Source organism: Eublepharis macularius, chromosome 4, assembly GCF_028583425.1.
Source record: "Eublepharis macularius isolate TG4126 chromosome 4, MPM_Emac_v1.0, whole genome shotgun sequence".
NCBI lineage: Eukaryota > Metazoa > Chordata > Lepidosauria > Squamata > Eublepharidae > Eublepharis > Eublepharis macularius.
The window spans coordinates 65246368-65268622 of record NC_072793.1 but is presented as its reverse complement, the minus strand read 5'-3'; the positions used below and the strand labels follow the sequence as shown (position 1 = coordinate 65268622).

General features: G+C 41.0%; 1 protein-coding gene across 3 annotated transcripts in view; it reads right to left on the bottom strand.

Moving 5' to 3' along the window:
* Positions 1 to 8492: 8492 nt before the first annotated feature.
* PPP2R2B (protein phosphatase 2 regulatory subunit Bbeta) overlaps positions 8493 to 22255 on the bottom strand; it is a 315483-nt gene continuing 301720 nt past the window's right edge. For all 3 annotated transcript variants that reach the window (XM_054977071.1, XM_054977070.1, XM_054977072.1), the window contains exons 7-9: positions 12180 to 12349; positions 10880 to 10971; positions 8493 to 8772 (exon numbers count right to left, since the gene is read on the bottom strand). In XM_054977071.1, coding sequence (XP_054833046.1) covers positions 8493 to 8772; positions 10880 to 10971; positions 12180 to 12349 — 542 coding nt within the window. The remainder of the gene's footprint in view (positions 8773 to 10879; positions 10972 to 12179; positions 12350 to 22255) is intronic.

Genomic DNA, 22255 nt, shown 5'->3' with positions numbered 1-22255 from the left:
CAACCATTACAATACACCCTAGATTGCACTGCTATGTCCAAAGCCCCCCTGGACAACCCCCCAGATGTATTCTGCAGCTTGCTTTACATTCATTAAAATTCTCCATAAATAATACAAGAATAGTAATATATTAAACCTATAGAAGCAATAAAATAAATGTTAAGGAAAATGTAAGAAGTTTAAAAGTACCCAAATGTACATTAATGGGCCTGTGTCCTAACTTAGACCTCCTCTTTGAGCAGCTGCTTATAGGTTGGCAGTCATCATGCAGAAATATTTCTGGTAGTTTCAGTAATTTTAGAATACAGCATTTGCAAAGCATAACTATATTTTTGCATTTCCTCTAAAGCACTCTTCAGCATAGGCTTAAGGCCAAACTAGACATTTTAAAAAGTAAAGAGCTGGATCTGAGTCCCAACTTGGGTTCCCCACAGCTACACAGCAGCAGTGAGGAATGTCTATTCAAAAGTGAAGCAGAATCCATTTGGCCTTGGAATGCAACTGCAGGGGGAGAAAGGGTCTTCCCAGCTGCTTTCCCATGCCAAAACAGTGCAAGGAGGGATTTAATTCCTCATTCCTGTTTTCCACGTGGAGAATTCTGTGCACGTGAAGCAGCAAAATCAGGGAAATAACCCCACCCTTGTGGCAGCATTCCCAGCCCAAAGAGGCTCTGCTTTATTTTTTAATTGCCATTCTTGTGTGGTTGCAGGGAACATGAGTTGAGTCTGAGGAACCCAGACTTGACTCTTTAAAAATCTGCATGTATATTTTGGCCCTTAGGCTGCATACAAGATCCATTTGAACTAATGAAAACTTGCAAAGCTATCTAAATAGTGTGTATTTCTTATGTGCTTGCAATCTCTCTCTCTCATTTTGCAGCACACACTATGTTAAGGCGGTTTATGCAAAAAGCTAAAACCATTACATTTATTAAACACTAATGTGATCTAAACTTTAAAAAATACAGGGGGGGTTTGGTGCTGCCTCTCCTTCCTGTGATGGCATTAGCAAGAACAGTTGGAAGCTTGAGGGAAAAGGTCCACAGTGATTTGCAGTGCTTAAAATTGTGTGTACGAGTGTAGCTGTTTGAAAATCAGTCTTGTGGGAGATACAGTATTCTCAGATTCTAGTTCGTGTGAACATTGGTTAGAGCCAGCTTCTTCAATTTCACTGTCTCCCCTCTCCTCCCATCAGACATTTCCAACTCCAGGGGAAAAAAATTCTGTTCTTGCAGGACCCGCATGGAGTAAGGAGAAATAGTGAGTATGGGAAAGGAGATGAAATCGCTCCTTTCTGCTCTTCCTGTCATTAGAGTTCCACTTGCACGAGTGGTAAGAGAGAATGATTTTGCCCACTTCCGCCTCCCCAATGCTCACTTCCTTCCTGACCCACATAGTTATTAGTCCATGTGGGTGCCGCAATAAACTTTTCTGGGCTGCTAGGAGTAGAAGAAAGCTGGGAAGACCACAGGCACCTGCGCTTTCCACTTTTGAATCACAATGAATTTTATTTTATCCAATGTAATTGATACTTTGAGTTTAACGCCCATGATACAAGATGCATAATATTTTTCCTCATAAGAAAAGATGTTTACCCAAAGTCTGCACATATTTTATCAAGAAACATTCTTCTGAAAAGACATTAGGTTGGGTCCACTGGAAGACTTCACAACAGGTGTTGGCAGTGCAGATCATTCCCCACTCGCCCCTTCCTCAAATTGCCTGCTGTTTGTCCTGAACTTCTCTCTTTGGGTGAGCATCACATGCAAAATGGAAGATCCAAGTAAAATTGCCTCTTTTCCTCCCTTCTGCAGATGCAAGCCATGAACAGAAGACAGGAAATGAGGCAATTTTACTTAATACCTTTTTGTTGCTGCAGTCCCTGGTCCTGTGGTTTATTTTGGTTGTGAGGCTCTGCTGATTCTCACAGAGAATTTCAGGACAAATGAAAAGGGAGAAGGCCAAGAAAGATCCCCTTCATCATGATTAAATTAAGGATCCTCAGCCAATGAGAAGGTAAATGAGGTCTGGATATCACCTCAACTGATAGTATAATCATACTATATACCACTCCTGGAAAGATGGAATCAACTGAATATGTTCTATTTCAATGTTGTTTTTATCATGATATAGGTTTGAAAATTATTTCCATTTTGCTTAGGAGGCTCCCTTGCCATTCAGATTATGATATTTTTATATTGTTTCTGGAGGGCATCAACCCCCCGTTTACAATTTGTTGTGCAAAATTTTTCATGTAAAATTTGCAATGAAATTATGCACATGGAGCCTAAATTTTAGCTAAAATCTTTCAATTGTCGTATTTTCTGTATAATGGAATAATGGATATGTTGGATGATATTGTGCTGGTCTTTGACCGAATAAACTGACTGATCAATACTACATATCATTAAATTAGAAACTCCTATATAAAGTCATAGGCTCCAGTCTGGTGAAATGGTGACTGTGCAACAGTGCAACACTATCAGAATTACAGCCTTCAAAACCCCTCGAGTTAAAAAGATTTAGAAAGTTGTACCTCTGATTAGGACTGCACATGCTTTGTAACCAAATTGAATCTCTGATACCTTCAGAATAAAACAAGCTTTCAGTTGGTAAGCTTTGGAAAAAGTTGGAAAAGCTTTATGCCTGAAAGAACTACTGTCAGTCAGTAGTGATAAGTGTGTTAAATATGCCCAAGAATCTTGTTTGAGCTTGGATTTAACTGAACTAAGAGATAAAAGCATTATCCTATCAGCGCTAGTCTGTGGACATTCTAACAGCAGGTATAAGAACAAACTATGTTTTCCTATGTTTTCTCGTTAGAAGTTCTAAAAACCAATTTCCAGAAGATCAGTGTGCATACACGTTGTGACTTAAAACTAACCAGGTTTTCAATAGAAGGCACTTCTGTTGAAAAGGGAGGTGATATTCACCAATTTCCCATTCTTACTGCAGGCTTCATTTCATCCCCACACTGTTCTTGGGGGTTCAGTGACTCCAGAGACATAATTTTATGGGGGCAGCAGGTGGAAAGAGGAGTACAGGAAATTTTGCTTCCATAAACATCACTTCACTTGTGTTAGGTAAGATCTAAGCCAGTAACTGGTGCTATGTGCCTGAGGATATCAACTGATCAGATGGTGATTCTTTGGTGTGGTTATATTTTCTGATAACCAACTGCACAGATTACATCCAGCTCTCAGTGCTAATACTGCTTCCTAGATTTAACTTTCTAATCATCCAGTACGCTCCAGCTCAGAAATCCTATTAAATTTAAATATTGTCGTCAAGTTGCCCTCAAAGTATAGAACACATTATAAATCAGTTTAAACGGGTTTGTGTCACATTCAGGAGTCTGTCTGGATTTTTTAATGGTTATGTATGGCTTTGGTGAAATATGACTTTTGTTCATGGTGCAGACACTAACACCAAAATAATAAACCCAAGCTGGGAGAAGAAGGTTTAATTTATTAGAGTACATTTTCCCTGATACAATGAAATCAAAGTTCCATCTTTTAGAAGATGATTACAAACACCATAAAAGGAACCCCACATTTCATCTCTCTCATCAACCAATCTGCTGCATGGCAACTCAACTAAATAGAACTGCCAATCTTGGCTGTGTTAGGCAAGCGTTTGACTCCTTAAGTAGGATTACAAAGAAGACTGAGGAGGCTGCCCCTAATAAACTCAAATGGAAGATTTTGGCAGCTTGGCTTTTCAGAGAGGTTTAGGCTGCAGGTTAAAAATAATAGCCCTTGTCACTTCACATAGCCTTGTTCTTGGAGATATTTAGTGCTGAGGCTGGGCTGCCGGGGTAATATCTAGGATGTGACAATGTTGCTTCCTGCATCAGTGAACACAGTATTGATTATAAGCTGTCATTGCTTGGGCACACTTTTATGGTACTCCACTAGGCTGTCTTTGACAATGAATCATGCCCTCTCTCTCTCTCTCTCACACACACACACACACTGCATTATCTAAATGGGCCATAAAAGCAGTCAGTGTCATTCCTTCAGAGAGCTCTTAAAGATATCTGACATAAGGCAAACATTCAAAAAATGAGCCAGCAGTCTTAGAGAAACTTTGTGGCCATTTCAACTTCTTGTTGTATTCTTTTGGAGACCTTGACCAAGCGATTCAGAGAACTACTCTGTGACAATGGGTCAGGATCTTTGCTGCCAGAGAAATAGCCATCAATGTTTTGAATGCTGTGATAAGAGTGAGGAAGTGGACATGACCACCACAGGCACAATGAAAAATCTTACTCCGGTATCATTAGCTTACCTACCAACCTGTTATCTCCAAGCTGTGGTTTCATAAGACCCTGCTGCTAGAACAGAGGGCTGTAAACGACCGCCTCCAGTCAAATCTCTCCCAATAATCTGAAAACCCATGGGTGTCAGCCGTGTGCTCTGGCTAATACAACACACCAACTAGCCCAGTCACTAACAATGGGCAACATCATATATTTGAACCTGCAAAGTAAATCTTATAATAATTTGGCATTCAATAATAGCCTATTTTCCAAAGGCAAGCAAGAATTCTTCTAATATAAACGGGAATTGTTGCTTCATCCCTTGGTAGTGTTTTTCACTTTCTTGCTTGCATCTATTCCAAGGGTGCTTTGTCTTTTGTCACTGTATTTTCCAAAGGCAGCATTGGCAGCTTTAAGAGCCACAGACATAGTTTCTGGCATTATGTACTTGTTTTAGCCTTCTCCCATACACGGAGTCCATTGACTCGCCTTCTAATTACTCCTTCAAACTTCTCTTCTGCTGTGCAATGAGAGCCTTTTTGGGTTAGCCAAGCCATGCTTTGAACTTTTTGTTTGCAGTGTTTCCCCAAACCTTGAATTTCTTGCTTCTTTCCATTTTCCTGTACTTCTGATCCTGTTCAAGGGCTTACCTTAAACAGCACTGCTGTTACTCTTAATGCTATGGAGCTTCACTTTTGGCCAAGGGGAGACTTTTAGCAGAATGTGGGGTGATGCAGCACCAGAGATAGCTAGAAAAAATAGTAAACACTGCAGAGGACAGTGATGAACTTTGATACCTTTTATCTCTGCAAAAAAACAAAAACAAACCCTCTTGAGTTGCTCATAAGGGAATGACATTATCTCTGCCCCTCTAAATAATGTAAAGGCTAAGCTCTGCTAAAAGCAGATGCAAAGAAAGGCATTGGGCTGCATGCACAAAAGTCTGATACACTGTCATGAGAAGTGTGAAGGAGCTTCATGCTCTTTGACATTGTGAATCTCAGTATTCACACTTACATGGGGATCAGCCTTTTCCCACCACATAGCTATATATCCTTTTTGAGTCTTCACTAGTACATAGTCCCTGAGTGTATATGTATACTATGGTTATTGGAAAATACATTACAGAGAGTGGTACCACTAAGAATACCATTGCAGGATGTGACCCAGAGGACTGTGCTGCAAGCTTTGTGCATGCAGTGGGCCTTAACATTGTTTTAGCCACAACCCTCCACTCTGTTGGACATGCTACATTTGAAATTCTTCTGAGAGTTTCCCAAGTGCTTTATTATGCAGTAAGAGGAGCTCATCTTGGAGGAAGTAAAGGGGAATCTGAAACCCTGTTGCATGCATTCAAAACCATCTCATGCACCTAAATGGACTCTTTGGACTACCACAGGCACGTTTATCTCATTCTGTGACCTCCATGTACAGAGTCTGCACTTATAACAACAGACACTGGGACCAAAGAACTGGGGACATCTTCAAATGTTATATTTGTGAGTTTCCCAAGGCCATCTGGCTGACAGCTGAATGCCAGACTGGATGAACCTTGGCTTGGTTCAGCAAGATAATCTCTCCCTTAAAACCTGTCACCTTTATCCTCTGCTCTTAGGAACATACGTGAGGCTCAAGTGAAGTAGGTCATTAAATCTAAGTGAGAACAAGCCCTTTAAGTCTTCAAGTGGGTGATCTTAAGTTAGATTGGTCAGCATCTGGAAATTAGCAACTCCACACCAAAGCATCTTGGAGACAATTTTACTTCTGATACCAGAGTGCAGGCTTTCTTTACAGGCAAAAAAGGACTTTTTATTTAGAAAAATGACTCATTTTCTCCTGCTATTTTTATCATTTCATTTTTTTTAAAAAAAACGAGGTTACTCCGGAAAGCCATTGCTTGTAATAAATTTATAAGCCAGCATACTTTTTTCCGGTAATCATTCCTTTAAACAAGGCAAAACTAATTTGTCCCTGTTGTCAGTTGTCCCATGAGGAGCAGACAGGTTATAAAGTAGTGTAATAGCATTTAAAAGCTTTGTTCCAAATATTTGAAGATTTTCTCTTGCCCCCCATGATGAAATCCATGTCCCCCAGGTTTTATGTGGCCTTGAGATGCCTCTTGAGAAAGTCACAGTCTCATTGGTGAGGTGTAAGAGTTCACAGGCCGGTACAGGAAAGGGTGGGCTTTCAATCATCCTTTACTGGACAGCGTACTCGGGAATTCTTGTATGCTTCATGGCAATCACAAAGGGTGGAGCTACTGTCCCACTTTCCACAATCAGAAAAAAGCACAGCACATTGATCTTCAAATATCCACCTTTTCAAAGAACATACTGAATTTTATTTCTTGTAGATTCTGTTCTCTGATTGCAATTTCTTTTTAAAAACTTTTTTAATTTTCACCAAATTGATAAATTGTTCAAATAAAGAAGGGATCTGGATTATCCTTGTAGTAGAACAGGGCAGTTTACCATGCAAAGACGAAGAGCTAGTGTAGCTAATCTTCATACTGCAGAACCATGGAAAACCTCTCTTAGAAAGCAGCCAGGCAATAATAATAATACATGTTGGTTTGGTTTTCTTTTTTTTCAAATGCCATAAAATTAGCAACTTGAGTTCATCTTTCAAAAGGGGAGAAAAATGTTGTTCAAATAAATAAATAAATAAATCCTTAGAAAACATACAACTTAAAAAGGAGAAGAGAAAAAGTTGAGAACATATTTATGACATGCAAGAAATTAATAGAGAACAATTAAATTATCTCAACCAAGGAAGAAAACGAAAACAAAAAACACTACCACAGGAATTGCAGAAGAAAGCTCAGATTCATTTTGTTTTGCAATAATTGCAAATTTGGAAGCATTGTTTCTAAGATATTTCATATACCAGCAAAAGGCACCACAGGATCAGTACAGCCAAATCCACAGCAGGCTGTTTGTGGGGTATGAAGAAGGAAGGAAACAATCTTCAGTACAGTGAATGATGGGTCCAAATGTTCCTACTGTGCACCTTTTCCTTCTGTCTTATCTTTGCTTTTTCTCTATCGGGGCCTTTCCAGATACATGAGATTCCCCCTCCCCTGGTTCACTACAAAGAGTGCACTATCTTGTACACATAATGAAGTAAGGGGGCCTTGGCTGCTGGGCTAGAGCTGTGCTGCACAACAGTAAGATATTTGCTGTAGTGTTTTTTTTTTAAGTTGAGCAGGGTAGATTTATGCTTTAACAAGGAGGCAGGAAAAGACTTATTTCAGACCCAATTTTAAAGGGGAAAAGAACAAAAGAATCATGGTTTGAATTGTGACATTGCTGGGTGGGAGGAGAGGTGGCAGAAGATTAGCCTGGTCCTTATGTTTGGTAGAGTTTTTAAAAGGCTACAACCAAATATGTTCTAGATTGTATTTATTTCAATGGAAGTTGAACAAGTGCTTAAATCTCTCCCACTGGAATCATGGTGTGTAAAAAGTGTAACTGGATTGCACCCTTCCAAAACGAAGCTCATGATGTAGCCATGGCGGAAGAGTATGCCATTGCCCAGCAGGGATGTTATGGATACTAGCCAATAGATGTCCATGATGGTAATATAGTATGGCACTTCAAATGCAATGGATCCTCTAGCTGAGGAAGGGTGCAGGGAGAATGGCATTTCCTCAGAACAAAATATTGTGTCTTTGCAACAGATGCGCTAGCTAGGACAAAAAACTATTTGCATTTCTCACAACTGAATTACATCATCACATTTATTGTGCCATAAACATGCACAACAAATGTTAAGCTGGAAAGGCCCTGAGTTGATAAAAGGAATACGCCAGTTGAAAAGGACAATTACATGAATGAACTGGCAATGGAACCTGAATTCCTGTTTGATAAGAGAGAATTGGCAGATGTCTAGAACTTTTTTTAAAAAAAAGAAACTAAAACCTCTAGTGAGCACTGAGAAAAAGAAAAAATGTAAATAACTTAAGCTTGCTGTTGAATTAATAGTGTAACTTGGTAGTTCTTAACACTTAGAAGTAAAATGTTCCTAACAGGTTTTGTCAGCCTAATTTCTTAACATTTTGGGAGAAGCAATGAGTTTGGAATCTGGAATCTGAGTGCTTACCTCTACATAATTAACATCTGCAGAGGAATAAGGAAAGAAACAAGGAGAAGAAAACAGAAGAAACAATTAAAAACTTATGTTTGCTAGTATTCAATACATAAGAATCCTAAGGAATTATCTTTTTTCCCCTCCTAATTAACCTTGTCTTGAAATATATACAGGTTATTTGTTGCTGCCACTGCTATGATATTTTCTGAAGGATGCCAAGCTGTATGCAGGATCTTTTTGCTAAAGTCCAGACTGTCCACGCTAATTTCATCTTTTCTCCTTTTGCCCCCAACACAGACTTTGCGGGGCTTCAGGATGGCACGGGGCTTGCTGTTTTCCCTCGAGGCCTCCAGGGTCACATCACGCTTGGTATTGCGGTCAAACATTCTAAAGAAATTGTTGTAGGAGCCAGTCATGATGACACTGAGAAGAAAGCAGAGAGAATGGAGGAGAGTTGGACCATATGGCATGCCAGAAGAGATTAAATGCCTTGTTGAGTTCCCCTGAATCTTATTCTTTACCCCCCAGCATTGTTTAGCCACCCTCCTCCTATACTGCACTCCCAATCCCCTGCTGCCACAACTTGCTGCAACATAATATTCACTTGTACAGACCCTGCAGACCTCTCCTCCAAGAACAAGGTGTGAGGAGAAGCTTGACAGTATAGGATGAGAAATACTGGAGGGGAGCGGCTGTACCATTTCCATTAACTTACCAGAGTAGAAACTAGAACTGTGTCATCAGAGTAATCTAGTAGTTTCCCTATCACAGATATCTCAGTATTCCTAAATAAACACTGCTTCGTGTTCTTTTTAAATCACTTCAGGTAACAATCCGCAAGCCAACTGCTACTATTCTGAATAGACTAGGAGAATCAATGTAAGTGGTTTACAGTGCAACCCTAAACAAAGTGACATGCTTTAGAAGTGTGTAACTTTGCTAAGGACTGCACTGTTAGTAACCATAGTGCCTAACCAACCACCGTAGCCCAATCCTTGCATTAGGAAATATTTTCTCTTTCAGGTACTTCTTGCTGCATTTCTTGTATTGGTGTTCTGATCCTGGAGGAGCTGCCAACATCTGGAAGAGCTCTAAGACTATGGCCTTTTCTGCATGGGCCATTTATTCCTCTCTTTTTGAGTGTTCACTCCTTATGGATTAGACTCGTTTTGGCCACCAACCTTTCCGCACACCACTTTTAATCCTGGTGTACATGCCATCATTTTTTGTCCACACTGCCATGAAATGAAGGTTATGTGGCAAGGTTTGAACGTCATTGTTGGAATCACTGTTGGCGTCACCAGTGTCGTCACATCACCCCCTTTTTTATTTTCATGTATGCCCAATTCTGTTATTATGTTATGATGACCAAAGGCACCTAGCACTAAGGCGTTAGCAGTAGGGGGGGAAAGCAAAAGAGAAATGAAAGTGAAAAGAAACCCAACATAGTGTGTGTGCAATGTTGGTGCAGAGGCACCTCAAACATAGAACTTTTAAACCAAAAAGCATAGAAATCTAAAAGAGATCCATGTAACCACAGCACAAATTAACCATCATTATATTCTTATGAGGTACTTCTCTTTTTTGTGTGAAGAAAATTGCATGACATTGTAACATTGTAACGTTATTGTTATCTCATTGTGTTTTGTTGGGTGCTGGTCTCTGCCTCCCAGCTCCGGGTCAGCTCTCCTGTTTGGATGATGTGTAAATCCTAAACAAAAATGTCTACTTGGAGAATGACTATCCTGTATCAGGGATCTTTTTTCATCAAGCATAATCATGTTATAATATTATGATGCTTGGTTTAAAAAAGAATTTCCCCGATAAAGAATAGCCATACTCTGAGTAGACATTTTTGTTTAGGATTTACAACCCCCTCCCCACTGTCCAAACTGGAGAGCCCCGCATAAGCTGACCCTGAGCAGGGAGGCAGAGGCTGGCACTGGGGGCAAACCAACACAATGAGATAACAACAACATCATAATGTTATAACATCATAAAGTTTCCTTCACAAAAAAAGCCAAGGAAAGGAGGAGGAGGAGGGAGAGGGAGGAACTGAGGGGAACATGTTGAGACCAATCAGCGAGAAGTGGCATGCTGGGGGCGGGGGGATGGAACAAGACGGGAGGAAAAAGAATGGAAATTCTGCATGATTGAAAAAGCTGTCTGAAAAATGCACCAAGAAAAACATCGGGGAATAAGCACAGGCAGAAAATCCAAAGACAATTTTTGAAAATGCCATACTGAAATCTGAAGGAGGAATTTAGCATATGGAATTTGGAAGAAAACACAAAAAGGTATGGGGCCAAAAGCAGCGAAAATCACCTGGGCAAAAAAGGCCTATAACTGATATTTTTCTGATATATGATTCTAAATTTGATCTGACATCACATTTAAACCTCTGATATTCAGTGACAAACCCCACACAATGAAGCTAGAAAAATAAAAAATAGAGGGAAAAAAGAGAAATTTTGGGAAGTTTACAGAGGAAAACAAAACTTTTCATATAACAAATTATGATGATCCTCACCTGTCAGACCCATTCCACACACATTCAAATTTATCAAAAATGCAATCATTCTCGTAGAGGGAACACAGTTTGCTGCGGAGGTAATCATGAACCTAACGACAGACACAGAAACAAACAATGAAAAAAAAAGGATTATGTAGGAATGATATGTTAAAGCTTGATTTTTAAACTGATTTCTCTGCAACTCAGCAACTTACATATCAAGGTACTTGTTTTACAGTGAACAAATCCATTCTTTATTCTCTCTGAAATATTATTAGGAGAGAGCCCAGCCTGCCTTGAAAACCCTATAGAGTTGCCATAAATTGGCTGCAACTTGATGGCACTTTTGACCACCATCACTACCTGGAATACTTGGAAGACAAAAGCTACACTAGCAGTGGGAACTTTCCTTAATTGGAGAAAAGGGGCAGGGAAGGGGGACTTCAAAAGAATATATCACTAAGGCAGTAGATGAGAGGAAAGGAAAATTAAGAGATATTCTATGGGTAACAAGGGAGAAGCTGTCCAAAATTCAATTCACACACCACCTTGCAAGTTTCTATCACCAGTACCAGGCAGCTGGAAATGAATGTGGTATCATTATCCAGTAAATTTTCCATGAGGTTGTGGGTGTAACACACCTCCTTTTCCAAAGACTAAAACAGATTCTCTACTAGATAAGGAATCTTGCATCATCACCTTCTTTGAATCCCACAGGCTATGATAAATGACCATGCCATGGGTCAAAGTCATTTGGATAGGGCTATAGTTTAGTGATGAAGCATATGGATCCAACACAGAAGGTTCCAGTTCAATCCCTGGTATCTTCAGTTCAAGGATTCCAGTAGCAGTATTGGGAAGAACCCTTCTCTGCTGGAGACCCTGGTGACTTGCTGCCATCTAGCACTGGTCTAAATGGACTAATAGTTTGAGTGTTTTATTTGACCTTTAGCCTTTCACCTCTGAAGGAACCATTTGCTTTCCCAAAGAATTCTAAACTCAAAGGCCAAATGACACCAATAACCAAAAACATCTCTGTCTCATCCTTTTTTATCAGTAGAAGGAAGGATTAGATATCTTTAAAATAAAGTAAAATTGATTGGTGTTTAAACCCTTGTGCATTTTCAGTCATTTTGTAAATTTAGGATTAAAATGTTCATTTGATTCCAACTTGAAAGAAAGATTCTTACCAAGAAACTTAAAAATATCCCACAATAGTAACAGCATACCTAGCACTGTACAAAGTAGTTCATACATTTTCCTTTTAGTCCGCATCCCATTAAGTCACAGCTTCCCAATAACACAGAAAGAGAAATACCTGGTATGTCTCAATAGGCCTGTTCTCCATGTTCAGGTCCCACACCTTGACCGTGAGATAGTCCCTGGTCATGATGTACCTCCCACTGTGGCTGAACTTAACATCAGAAATTGAAGAGATGATCTCAGAAAAAAATGACCTGTTACTTGGGTCTTCAGGCTCTTCAAAAACTGTACAGAAAAAAAGTAAAATATGGTAAAAGGTCAAGAAAGCTTGGGTCAAATGTGATAAATATTAAAGTATTCCTACTTCTATCATTCCTGTAGTGGCAAATTTATTGATGGTTAGGATAACATTTGGACATAATACTAGTTGTCATTTTACGGAAAAGAATGGACCATAAACAGCATAGGTAGAATTCTGCAAAGTTGCAACTCTCCCACTGAAATTAGTAGAACTAAAGTACAAAGTTAAAGAAACCCCACTGGTTTAATGGGAATATGCTACATCTAACTTGCACCTGAGGTTCTACTACTGCAGTCATGCATTATTTTTTCTACATGCTACCTTTTTGGTACTGAGACAAGCTAGGGACCTGTGCAGGGAATAAGCTATCCGGAATACTAAGGTATATTGGTTATAAAGACTACAAAATCAATAACTTTGGGCTTGGTGGTAAAGACAGGAGAAGAAATTCCTGTATACTTCTCTTAGGATCAATTCTTACCTTTTATTATATGTATACTCTAGTAAAAAATACAAATACCTTCCAACCAGTAAAACTGAATGCATGTCTCTTTAAAATTCCGATGATGTATACTGGAGAAACGGAAAGTAGCGTGCCATTAATTTGCAAGCGGGTCCCCAAAAGTACAGTAAGTTTAGAAATAAAAAAAAAGTTTGAGAACCACATTCCTATCCTGCCAGTGGCTAAACTATTTACACTACCACCACACCTCCAATACTTATTACCTCCCACAGTGCAAGAAAGACAAAAAACAACTCCCCTGTTGTGCCAATTAAGGGAGAAGAAAAAATTCCTACTTGGCTCTGATAAACAGTGACCTGCTAGTCCTGCACAGCAAACCACTCTGCCACTCCCACTGCGTTAACATGGCACAGGCTAAAGGGAGGTTAGCCAGTGGCTGGGGCTGGGCAGAAGCCCTTCACAAAAAGGGGGAGAAGGGCAGCTGGGCCATAGCCTGCATTCCAGGGAGGTGTCATGGTGCAGAAGCAGCACTACTCCTCCAAAGCTGCTGCTTCTGATAGCACTGCTGCTGCTACCACCGCCTTCACCAGCCGCTGATCTCCTCTCCACTGTTGTCATCGCCTTACCACTGGAGCAACCCTCTGCTGCTACTCCGCACTCTCCTGAGAGGAGCAAGCCGAGCACACTCCTCTCTGCCTGAGCACGAGGCCATGACTGAAGGCCAGAGGAACAGAGCCGGCCTATTAAGCCCTTAACTCTGCCCCCGTCTGATGCCCGGATGCCCGGGAAGAGGCAAACTGCCTTTTCCCCTTCCGGGGCGGCAAACCTGCCCCCGGACCCAGCAGCCAGGCCTGCCATCTAGGAGGGCTATATTCTTCCTAATATTTAGCCAAAAACTCTTTTGCTTTACTTTTAACCCACTGTTTCTGGTCCAACCCACTGGGGCAACAAAAAACAACTTCACTCCATCCTCTATGTGACAGCCTTTCAAATACTTTAAGAGGGTTATTATATCACTTCTCAGTCACCTCCTGTCCAGCCTAAACATATCCAGCTCCTTCAACCTTTCCTCATAAGACTTGGTTCTCCAGACCCCTCCACTGGACACGTTCCAGCTTGTCAACATTCTTCTTCAACTGTGGTGTCTAAAACACAGTACTCCAAGTGACATATAACCAGAGCAGAGAAAAGTGATACCATCATCTCATGTGATCTGGACACTATACTTCTGTTGATACAGCATAAAATTGCATTTGCTTTTTTAGCTACAGCATTACACTGCTGACTCATGTTCAGTATATGATCTAAGACCCCTAGATCCTTTTCACATGTACTACTGCCAAGACAAATCTCCCTCATCCTATAAGTATGCCTTGGATTTTTCCTACCTAAATGCAATAAAGGGAGTAAAATACCTAAATGAGAGTAAAATACAAAAAACCCTGATGATTTTAAATCACTGGCATTGAAAGATGTACGTATCAGAAATAAATCATATGGACATTACCACAGGGATAGGGAAAGAAACCCTCCTTCAAAAGTGCAACATGTAAGCAAGTCCTAGCAATGCCAGTTCCAGACACCTCAGATGAAGGAGATTCATGCAAAAATAATTTTATTTTATCAAGAACTATACCATATTGTGCAAGTTATTCTGAAAGTTCTAAATGGAGGGCAAAAACAGACAGGCCTGTCAGGTCCAGAATGCTTTCTTGTATGCCTTTGCTTAACCGACTCCATTTTTAATCCTTTCAGTGTTTAAGTGCTCTCTTCACAGGTGCCAAGGTTCCCAGGCAGCTATCTCACAGAAAAGGATTGTTTTGGCTACCGCTGTTCCACCAAGAACCGGCCTTGAGAAACTTTCGCTCTCCTAACTTCAAAGGGGTTGTTTTGAGAACTGTGGGGGGAGGTTGGGCTTGCTGGGATCTGTTACTCTGTACCTCATGCTTTGCCTGTCATTGGTAACAATGCATATGTACCATCCTGAATATTGTATTCAGGCTAGTGGACTATAATGAACTAATTCTTCAGTAAAAACCTTTGGAAACAATGGACTGTTGTCTAATTGCAGAGGGTAGTCTGGAGTAAGGACATTATCTAGCCACAGTTCTGACAAGGCCTAAGAATAAGGCCATGTGAGGCTATGTTTCCCCAATAGTCTGGCTGCTTCTGCAAATACTCTTCTCCTGCATAATTACAAGGGCAACAAAATCCAGTGATGACTCTGAAGTCTTGAAAAGTTCTTGCTTTTTATTTCTAAGAAATAATCACCAGGGAGATGCATTTCAATATTTCTATATAAGGCACTTTACAGTGGTCTTCGATGGCATTAAAAACGTGGATCATAAAGTACTAATTTCCTAAATTAAAATGCAACAGGACAAAATAACCAGTGTCATGTAGTGGGTGGGGTGTTGGACTAAGGTCTGGGAAACCCAGATTCAAATCCCTGCTCTGATATGGAAGCTTGCTCGGCGACCTTGGGCCAGTCACCCTCTCTCAGCCTAACCTACCTCACAGGGAAATGAAAAAACCACCCATTTATGGTTCTTCCAGATCTGTAAGGCACGGGCCTCCATGGCACCAGAAGTGGGTCAACTGGGGCAGGAGACACAGGTTAAACTTGTATTTTTCAAGTTTTCATTAATGAACTGGGGTGGGTCTATTTTTACAGAACAAACAGAGCATGCCAGTGAGAACATCCAAGAAGAGCTCTGACAGCATACTTTTATGTGTGAAGGTACTTCAAGAAGTTTTGTAATCCTGTGTACACAGATGAATTCATCTAATGGATTTTGCATTGCAACCTGCAAAAAGGAGAAGGCTACAAGTAGCAACATATGAGGGTACACACAGTCCCTTTCTGTGGCTAGGACTGGACATGTAACGTGTACATAAAACAAGACACACATGTCATTGTAGCATAAGGACATTTAGGAGATTAGTTTCTTCTGAGCTGAATACAAGCCCTAAATTTGTAGTGAAAATGCTGTGATGCTTCCACCCTTGCCCTTTGAAGGACAATATGCTATCAAACATTTTTTTAAAAAAAATACTGGAAGCTGGCAGTCAGAGCAGCTGCTTGATAAACTGGAAAAATGCTACCAAGGTGGAACTCGCCACTCAGCACAAATGTTCTTCAGTTTTATTCATTCTCTAACTGAATGCTGAGCTGTGAAATCCTGAATTCTGGAATCTGGTGAGTACAGTGGTGGTAGTGGGGGGAACCTAAAGTGCCAGGATAAATGATCTTTCTACAAATCTGAAATGGCATTGCTCACAGCAGCCTCCAGCTTGAGGTCCATTAGCTGCCAGCAGGAGATTTGATGACATGCAGTTTTTCAAAAAGCAAAACGAAAACTTCAACAACAGAAAAATCAAGATCTGACTGGTTTGTGTAAAGCATCTCAATACCACGAGGGCTTGTCGCTGCTATAATAATTATAGGCTCAAGCACACCAGGGGGCAGGATTTGGGAGGAATTTTTAATAGCTATATCATTTCTATTAACGCTGTTTTCTGTATCCTTGACTTGAGTTTGGCAGTACTATTTCAGTGACAGCAGAGTACAAGGCAGACTATTGCTGATGGGGTAGAAAGACAAAACTTGCAACCATCACCAAAATACCAAAATCCAGAGCAAGTGAAAAAACTTACAACAGATGCAATACTGTCAAATGAAAAAAAAAGGCACGGAGGAATTCCAAAAATAGGTAGAGCAGATGCAGCAGAGTACAGGGAAGGCCAGAGGTCCTGTCCCTAAAGTTACATGAGTCCCAGAGAAGCAAAAAAAGATTCTGAATAGTCAGCAGAATCTTTAATCCCAACATCATTCACCCATATGCTCTGATTAGAGAAACAGACATTGCACCAGATATGTGATGGCTTCGTCCTTCTCCCCTGACTTCTCTCTGCTTTACTAAGGGGATCTGCTAACATTGCTGCCATTAAGGTTTCCAAGTGCAGCAAGGGAAATTTGAGGGGGATGCCTGAGGAGGGTGGAGTTCGGGGAGGCAGCTCTGAGGGGATCTAATACAGTCTGCTCTTTCCTCCAGGGAACTGGATCTCTGTATTCTGGAGATCAGCTGTAATTCTGTGAGAACTCCCACCTTGAAACTGGTAACCTAGCTGCTCTGTTCCCAGTCAACGTCAGGACAGGGAAAGGTTGAAAAGAAGGCAGTCCTCTGTCTTTTTAGTCATTGGCATTGTTTACAGCCTGTTGCCCCTCAAAAGGAAGAAAGGCTAAAGGCTTGGGTAAGATAATTCTAGGGCTCTGGGATAAAAGAAAGTGGTACCACCACTTCCCAACTTCAGAGCCTTATTCCAGGCAACTGTCACCATCACTATGGTGGAAAAGTGGAGCATCATTGCCACACGATCCTTTTGGGACCCTTGTGACAGAGTCTCACAATTCCTGGCTTTTGCTCAGAGCTCTCATATGGAGATGTTACCTGCCCTGTGCCCGCTTGTGAGTAGGGTGGACCAGAAATGCAATCAATTAAATTAAATTATTAATTCTGAACTTCATCTCACAACTCTCCCTTTCCACCGTATCTCACAGCAAAGCCATGAGCACCCTACTGGAGAACACACTGCTCATTTTCTTCAACTGTTTCTCACCTTAAATGTCAATGAGCACATCCACATTTTAATTTCTTTGTAGAAGACAGTATTACCTCCCCCCAATTTTAATTTGAAGGGGCTGCCGGGTTTTCCCGTTTCCCTATTTTCTTTCAATTCCTCGGCCATTTCCACTTCATTTCCTCAGCCCCACTGCCAGAAATAGCTCCCATTTTACTAGTCAGTCTGAGAGGGAAAGAAACACTCTAATATTCTGCTGCTCTTGCCACTTCAGAGAGGTGGACACACAGGAGCCCCCTTCCTGTCAAAATCTGGGCAACAACTGCACTGGAGCAGAGAAAACCTACCACTGCTCCAGCTATCTAGGGCACTCTCCCACTCTTCCTACTGCTTGAGGCCTGCTGTCAAACACCAGGAACTGCTACTGTGCTGCTGGAGTTATTCTTGCATCTTTATGTATGAGGAGGTAAAAGTTCCAGTCTGAACTAGATCTATACTCAAAATCTGATTTATCCCTTTTTCTGTATTTTTCCTAAGACTGTTTTAAAACAATGCCTGCTTTGTGGTTTATTCATCAAAAGATAGACATAAATGACTTTGCTTCCCACATTTCCCATCTTCATTATATGCAATTGCTACCAAATGCCAAGTGAAAATTGAAAAAACAGAAATCTGTGAACTCTCTGGCTATCAAAGACCCGATGCGTATTTTCACTCAATAAACTCTCACAATCAGTGTCTTAAATGGTACCATGGCAACTGGTGCTTCATTTGTGGTTCTATCATCACTTAATTACCAAATATTGGATCTGTTCCAAATAAGATGGCTATCTTTAGGTACAAGAGATTGCCATTCTATGCAGATATTAATTCCCAACTGATATATTGTTGAAGGCTTTCACGGCCGGAGAACGTTAGTTGTTGTAGATTTTCCGGGCTGTATGGCCATGATCTTGGCATTGTAGTTCCTGATGTTTCGCCAGCAGCTGTGACTGGCATCTTCAGAGGTGTGGCACCAAAAGACAGAGATCTCTCAGTGTCAATGTGTACAGAAGATGTTAGCAGGTAGATATAAATTACCTGCCAACATCTTCTCTACACATTGACACTGAGAGATCTCTGTCTTTTGGTGCCACACCTCTGAAGATGCCAGTCACAGCTGCTGGCGAAACATCAGGAACTACAATGCCAAGATCATGGCCATACAGCCCGGAAAATCTACAACAACGAAAATTCCCAACTGAGTCAACAAGGGATTGGCCCCAGCTAAAAATACCAATTGAGTAGTAATGGATGAATATGGATAATTACTCCACATTTCTGTAGAGTTACCATACTTAGTAGGGCTGTTCTGTAAGCTTAAATGTCCATGAAGAGGAAGTATCATTTCTGTGTGAAGCATCAGGGATCTTGCCCTGCCCTAGAGATTCAGATATGTTTTTGTCATGATGTTCTTACCCACAATGTCCTTGCAACTCTGTTTTATATTTAACCAGTTTAGACTTGGCTGATCCTACGTCATCCAATAGGTCTATGCTGTTCTCCTACCACAGAGAAATCTTCCTTTGAGACAAGCACCTGCAGCTATGTACTCCCCCTCTAGCCTTGTATCAAGGAAGGAAGAAAACTGCTCCTGCACTTACTGTCTGAAGAATATTCCTGCCTTACTTGCAGTAGCAGTAGGAGCTTGACTATAAGGTTAAGTCCTCTCCAGCAACAGGGTTGCTTCAAATTTTGTTAAAGATGTCTCGCACAGAGCTAGGTTGTCCATTCATGTATTATCTTATATCCTTGAGCAGCTATGCAATTTGAATCTATTTTCTCTCTTTTTTGTTGATTTTGGCCTCATGATAAAGGCACAAAGCCTTTTCTTATGAGGTGACTGGGAATCTCACAAGAAGTATGGTTAATAGGTTGCATAGGATGACTTTTCATCCACAGAACGACCTTCTCCCCAAAGGGAGGCTTGGCTTTCAATTTTCCCATAATGGTACAAAAGTTGACATTTTTTCTGAATTGAAAAAGAGAGCAATTCTTCAGAAGGCAGCAGTTTTTTCTCAGTGTTAGGCCATGTTCCTAAAACAAAGAGATATGCACAACAGTCCACTATAGGGAGAACAGTACCCAGTCCTTTACAAGGGAGGAAAAGAAGCTGGGTCAGTGGCAGTGGAAGACTCCCAATCTGAGCAGAAGTGGATCAATGCAGACTGAAAGTGACTTCAAATGGCCTCCTGGAGGCTGGCATGAGCCCACCCAGGTGTGTCCATGGTTTGCTTCAGGGACATTAATGAATTGAGAGTGGAGTTGGACACAGCAGAAAAACCCAGCTCCCTGGAGATGGTTGCGCTATCCCCTCTATTCCCATACAGAAAAGAATGGATGAGACAGAGAGGTGGCCAACACCTCTTGGACTGCAGCAGGATGGCTGTGTCTTGAGGGACTGGTCACCCATGTGGCATGAACATGGAAGCCCCTCAAGAGAGGAGGAATGCATTAGGCCCTCCATAGGGAGAGAGAAAGAGAGCTGGCCAGCAGAGCCCAAATATATACTCTAAACAGTAAAGCCTGTGATTAGTTATACTCCCTTCCTTAGGGAATGTTTGGGTACCCAATAGGTTTTAGGAACAAGACCAGTCCCATGGAGGTTCATAAAAAGTTTTCTAAAAAGTTTGTCACTGGAAGGACATTTTCTGTGACCATTGACACTGATGGTTACCTACATTAGCTGCTTCTTGCCAGCTGATCTGCATCCATCTATACCTTTACAAATCTACCTGCAGTTGCCTGGCATCTTCTACGCTGAAACTGGGGGACCATTGTCAGCATTTTGTATTAACCCCAGATCAAGAAGTGATAAACTCAACTACTGTACAGATTCCTGGTGGTTGTGTATATAGAAACACATTTTAGATCAAGGCTTCAGCAAAAAAGCAGTAAACATTTAAATAAATAAATAAACTTCTTGTATCATTCCAGAAACATTTTGGCACTTCCCACGCTTTCTTGGGGCAGGTTTAAACTTGCAAGGGCTGTTTTGGGAGTATGAAGGGCTCATTCTAGAGGCACAAGCAAGCAGTGCTCATAAGGAGCAGCTGTTCTGTGAAGCCCAGTGCCTTCACATGGGAGCTGTATACATAGCTACTAATATTTACATGATAACTGCAGCCCCCAAAAGGCCAGCCGAGACCCGTGTGACTCATCCTGGAATATCATCTGCCCAATTGCTCACAGTTTGCAGGTAATGGAGATCAGGTGAATACTGCAAACCCATGTATAGTTGGTAATGACTTGCCATTACAAAAATGCAACTCTGCAGCTGTTGTGAATATAGGTTTGGCAGGAAGAGGAATTCTGGCTTTCCAAGGCACTAGGAAAAGAGCTCAATATAGCATGAGGACTATAAACCCCTGATTTTAAAAAGCTGGAACCTTTCCAAGAATCTTATTCCTCTTATATTCCTATACAGAGATGGGACCTTGATACTGCTTGAATTGCACAGTGAAGGAAACCTGGCTATACTCTGTATGTCACTGCTTCCTCTACAATGGCCACCTGCAAAGAACAAAATCAGTCTGCAAACAGTGACTTCTCTCTAGGAGTTACCACTGGAACAGCAAGTTACAAGGAAGGCAGAGTAATGGAGTTCAACTTCATGAGCATTTATTTTGCTAGCTCTTTTATACTATCAAGGTGCCTATCAACTCTACTGTGGTATGGGGAAGCTACAGTGTCCTGCACCTTAGATTCTGAAGTTAAGACTATCTTATGCAGGTCTGCTCGAAATCCTGCTCAGTTCTATTCAGTAAGGCTTACTACCAAGTATCCTTAGGATTGCACTGAGACTTAGGTAAACAACCCTCATTCTTTGACCCAAAAGATTAGCTCTTATTTGCATTACTGCAGATAAAGTGCATGCACTAAAATATTGTATTTCCAACCTAAGGATAAATTTTCTAAAGCCAACCCAGGGCAGGATATTATACCAATATTAACTTCTGACCACCAAATAGGCATGATTGGGAAGTACTGCAATATAATCTGCCTTTTGATTAAATGCTAACACTTATTAAATATTTCCTTTGCAGACTTCATCTCTATCATCTAGAGTTGCATTTCATTTTGAACTCTGATGAACTGCTTCAATTCCAACTTTCATGTCTGCTGAACTGCAATTGACTGAGGGCCAATGCTTCAGAATGATAGAGGAAAATCAATATTAGCTGTCAAGGGAGGGTCAAATCGAACTTGTTTTCACAGTTAGCTTGTATGTGCACTAAAGGACACTGCAGCAGCAGAACAAAGGAACAAGTCAAGCCAAGACCTCTGGTGCTGAAAAGTGAAGGAAATTAATCCGGCTTCCAACATAATGCTTAGATTATGCATGAGAGTTGAGCTCTAGTGGATACAATAGGCAGACACAGAAGAAACAAGCTGATTTTTTTTTTTACCAAGGGCATCATCGAGAGATGTGTACATGAAAAAACCTGTATTATTAGGATTTGAGTTTCAGGAACAGGTTTAATAATGGTATTTGGTCCTGTCCCCCTGCCTAGAATTCTGAAATGTTTCAGGTCCATTGTTCCCTATTGGGGGGGGGGACTCTTTTGGGGTGTGTGTGTTTTATCAAATGACAGCAATCTTGTTGAGAATTTGGTCCTGCCTGTCCACTAAAAACTCTCCCAAGTTTCAAGCAAATTGGATTAAGGATCCACTTTTATGGACAAGGTGCCCCCAGCCATCCTATTTCCCCCCTATTGTTTCCTATGGGGGAAAAATTCCATGCTTTCTCCAGGGCAAAGAATCAATAGCCAAACACACAAGAGCAATCACTGGCCAACAGCTTCCA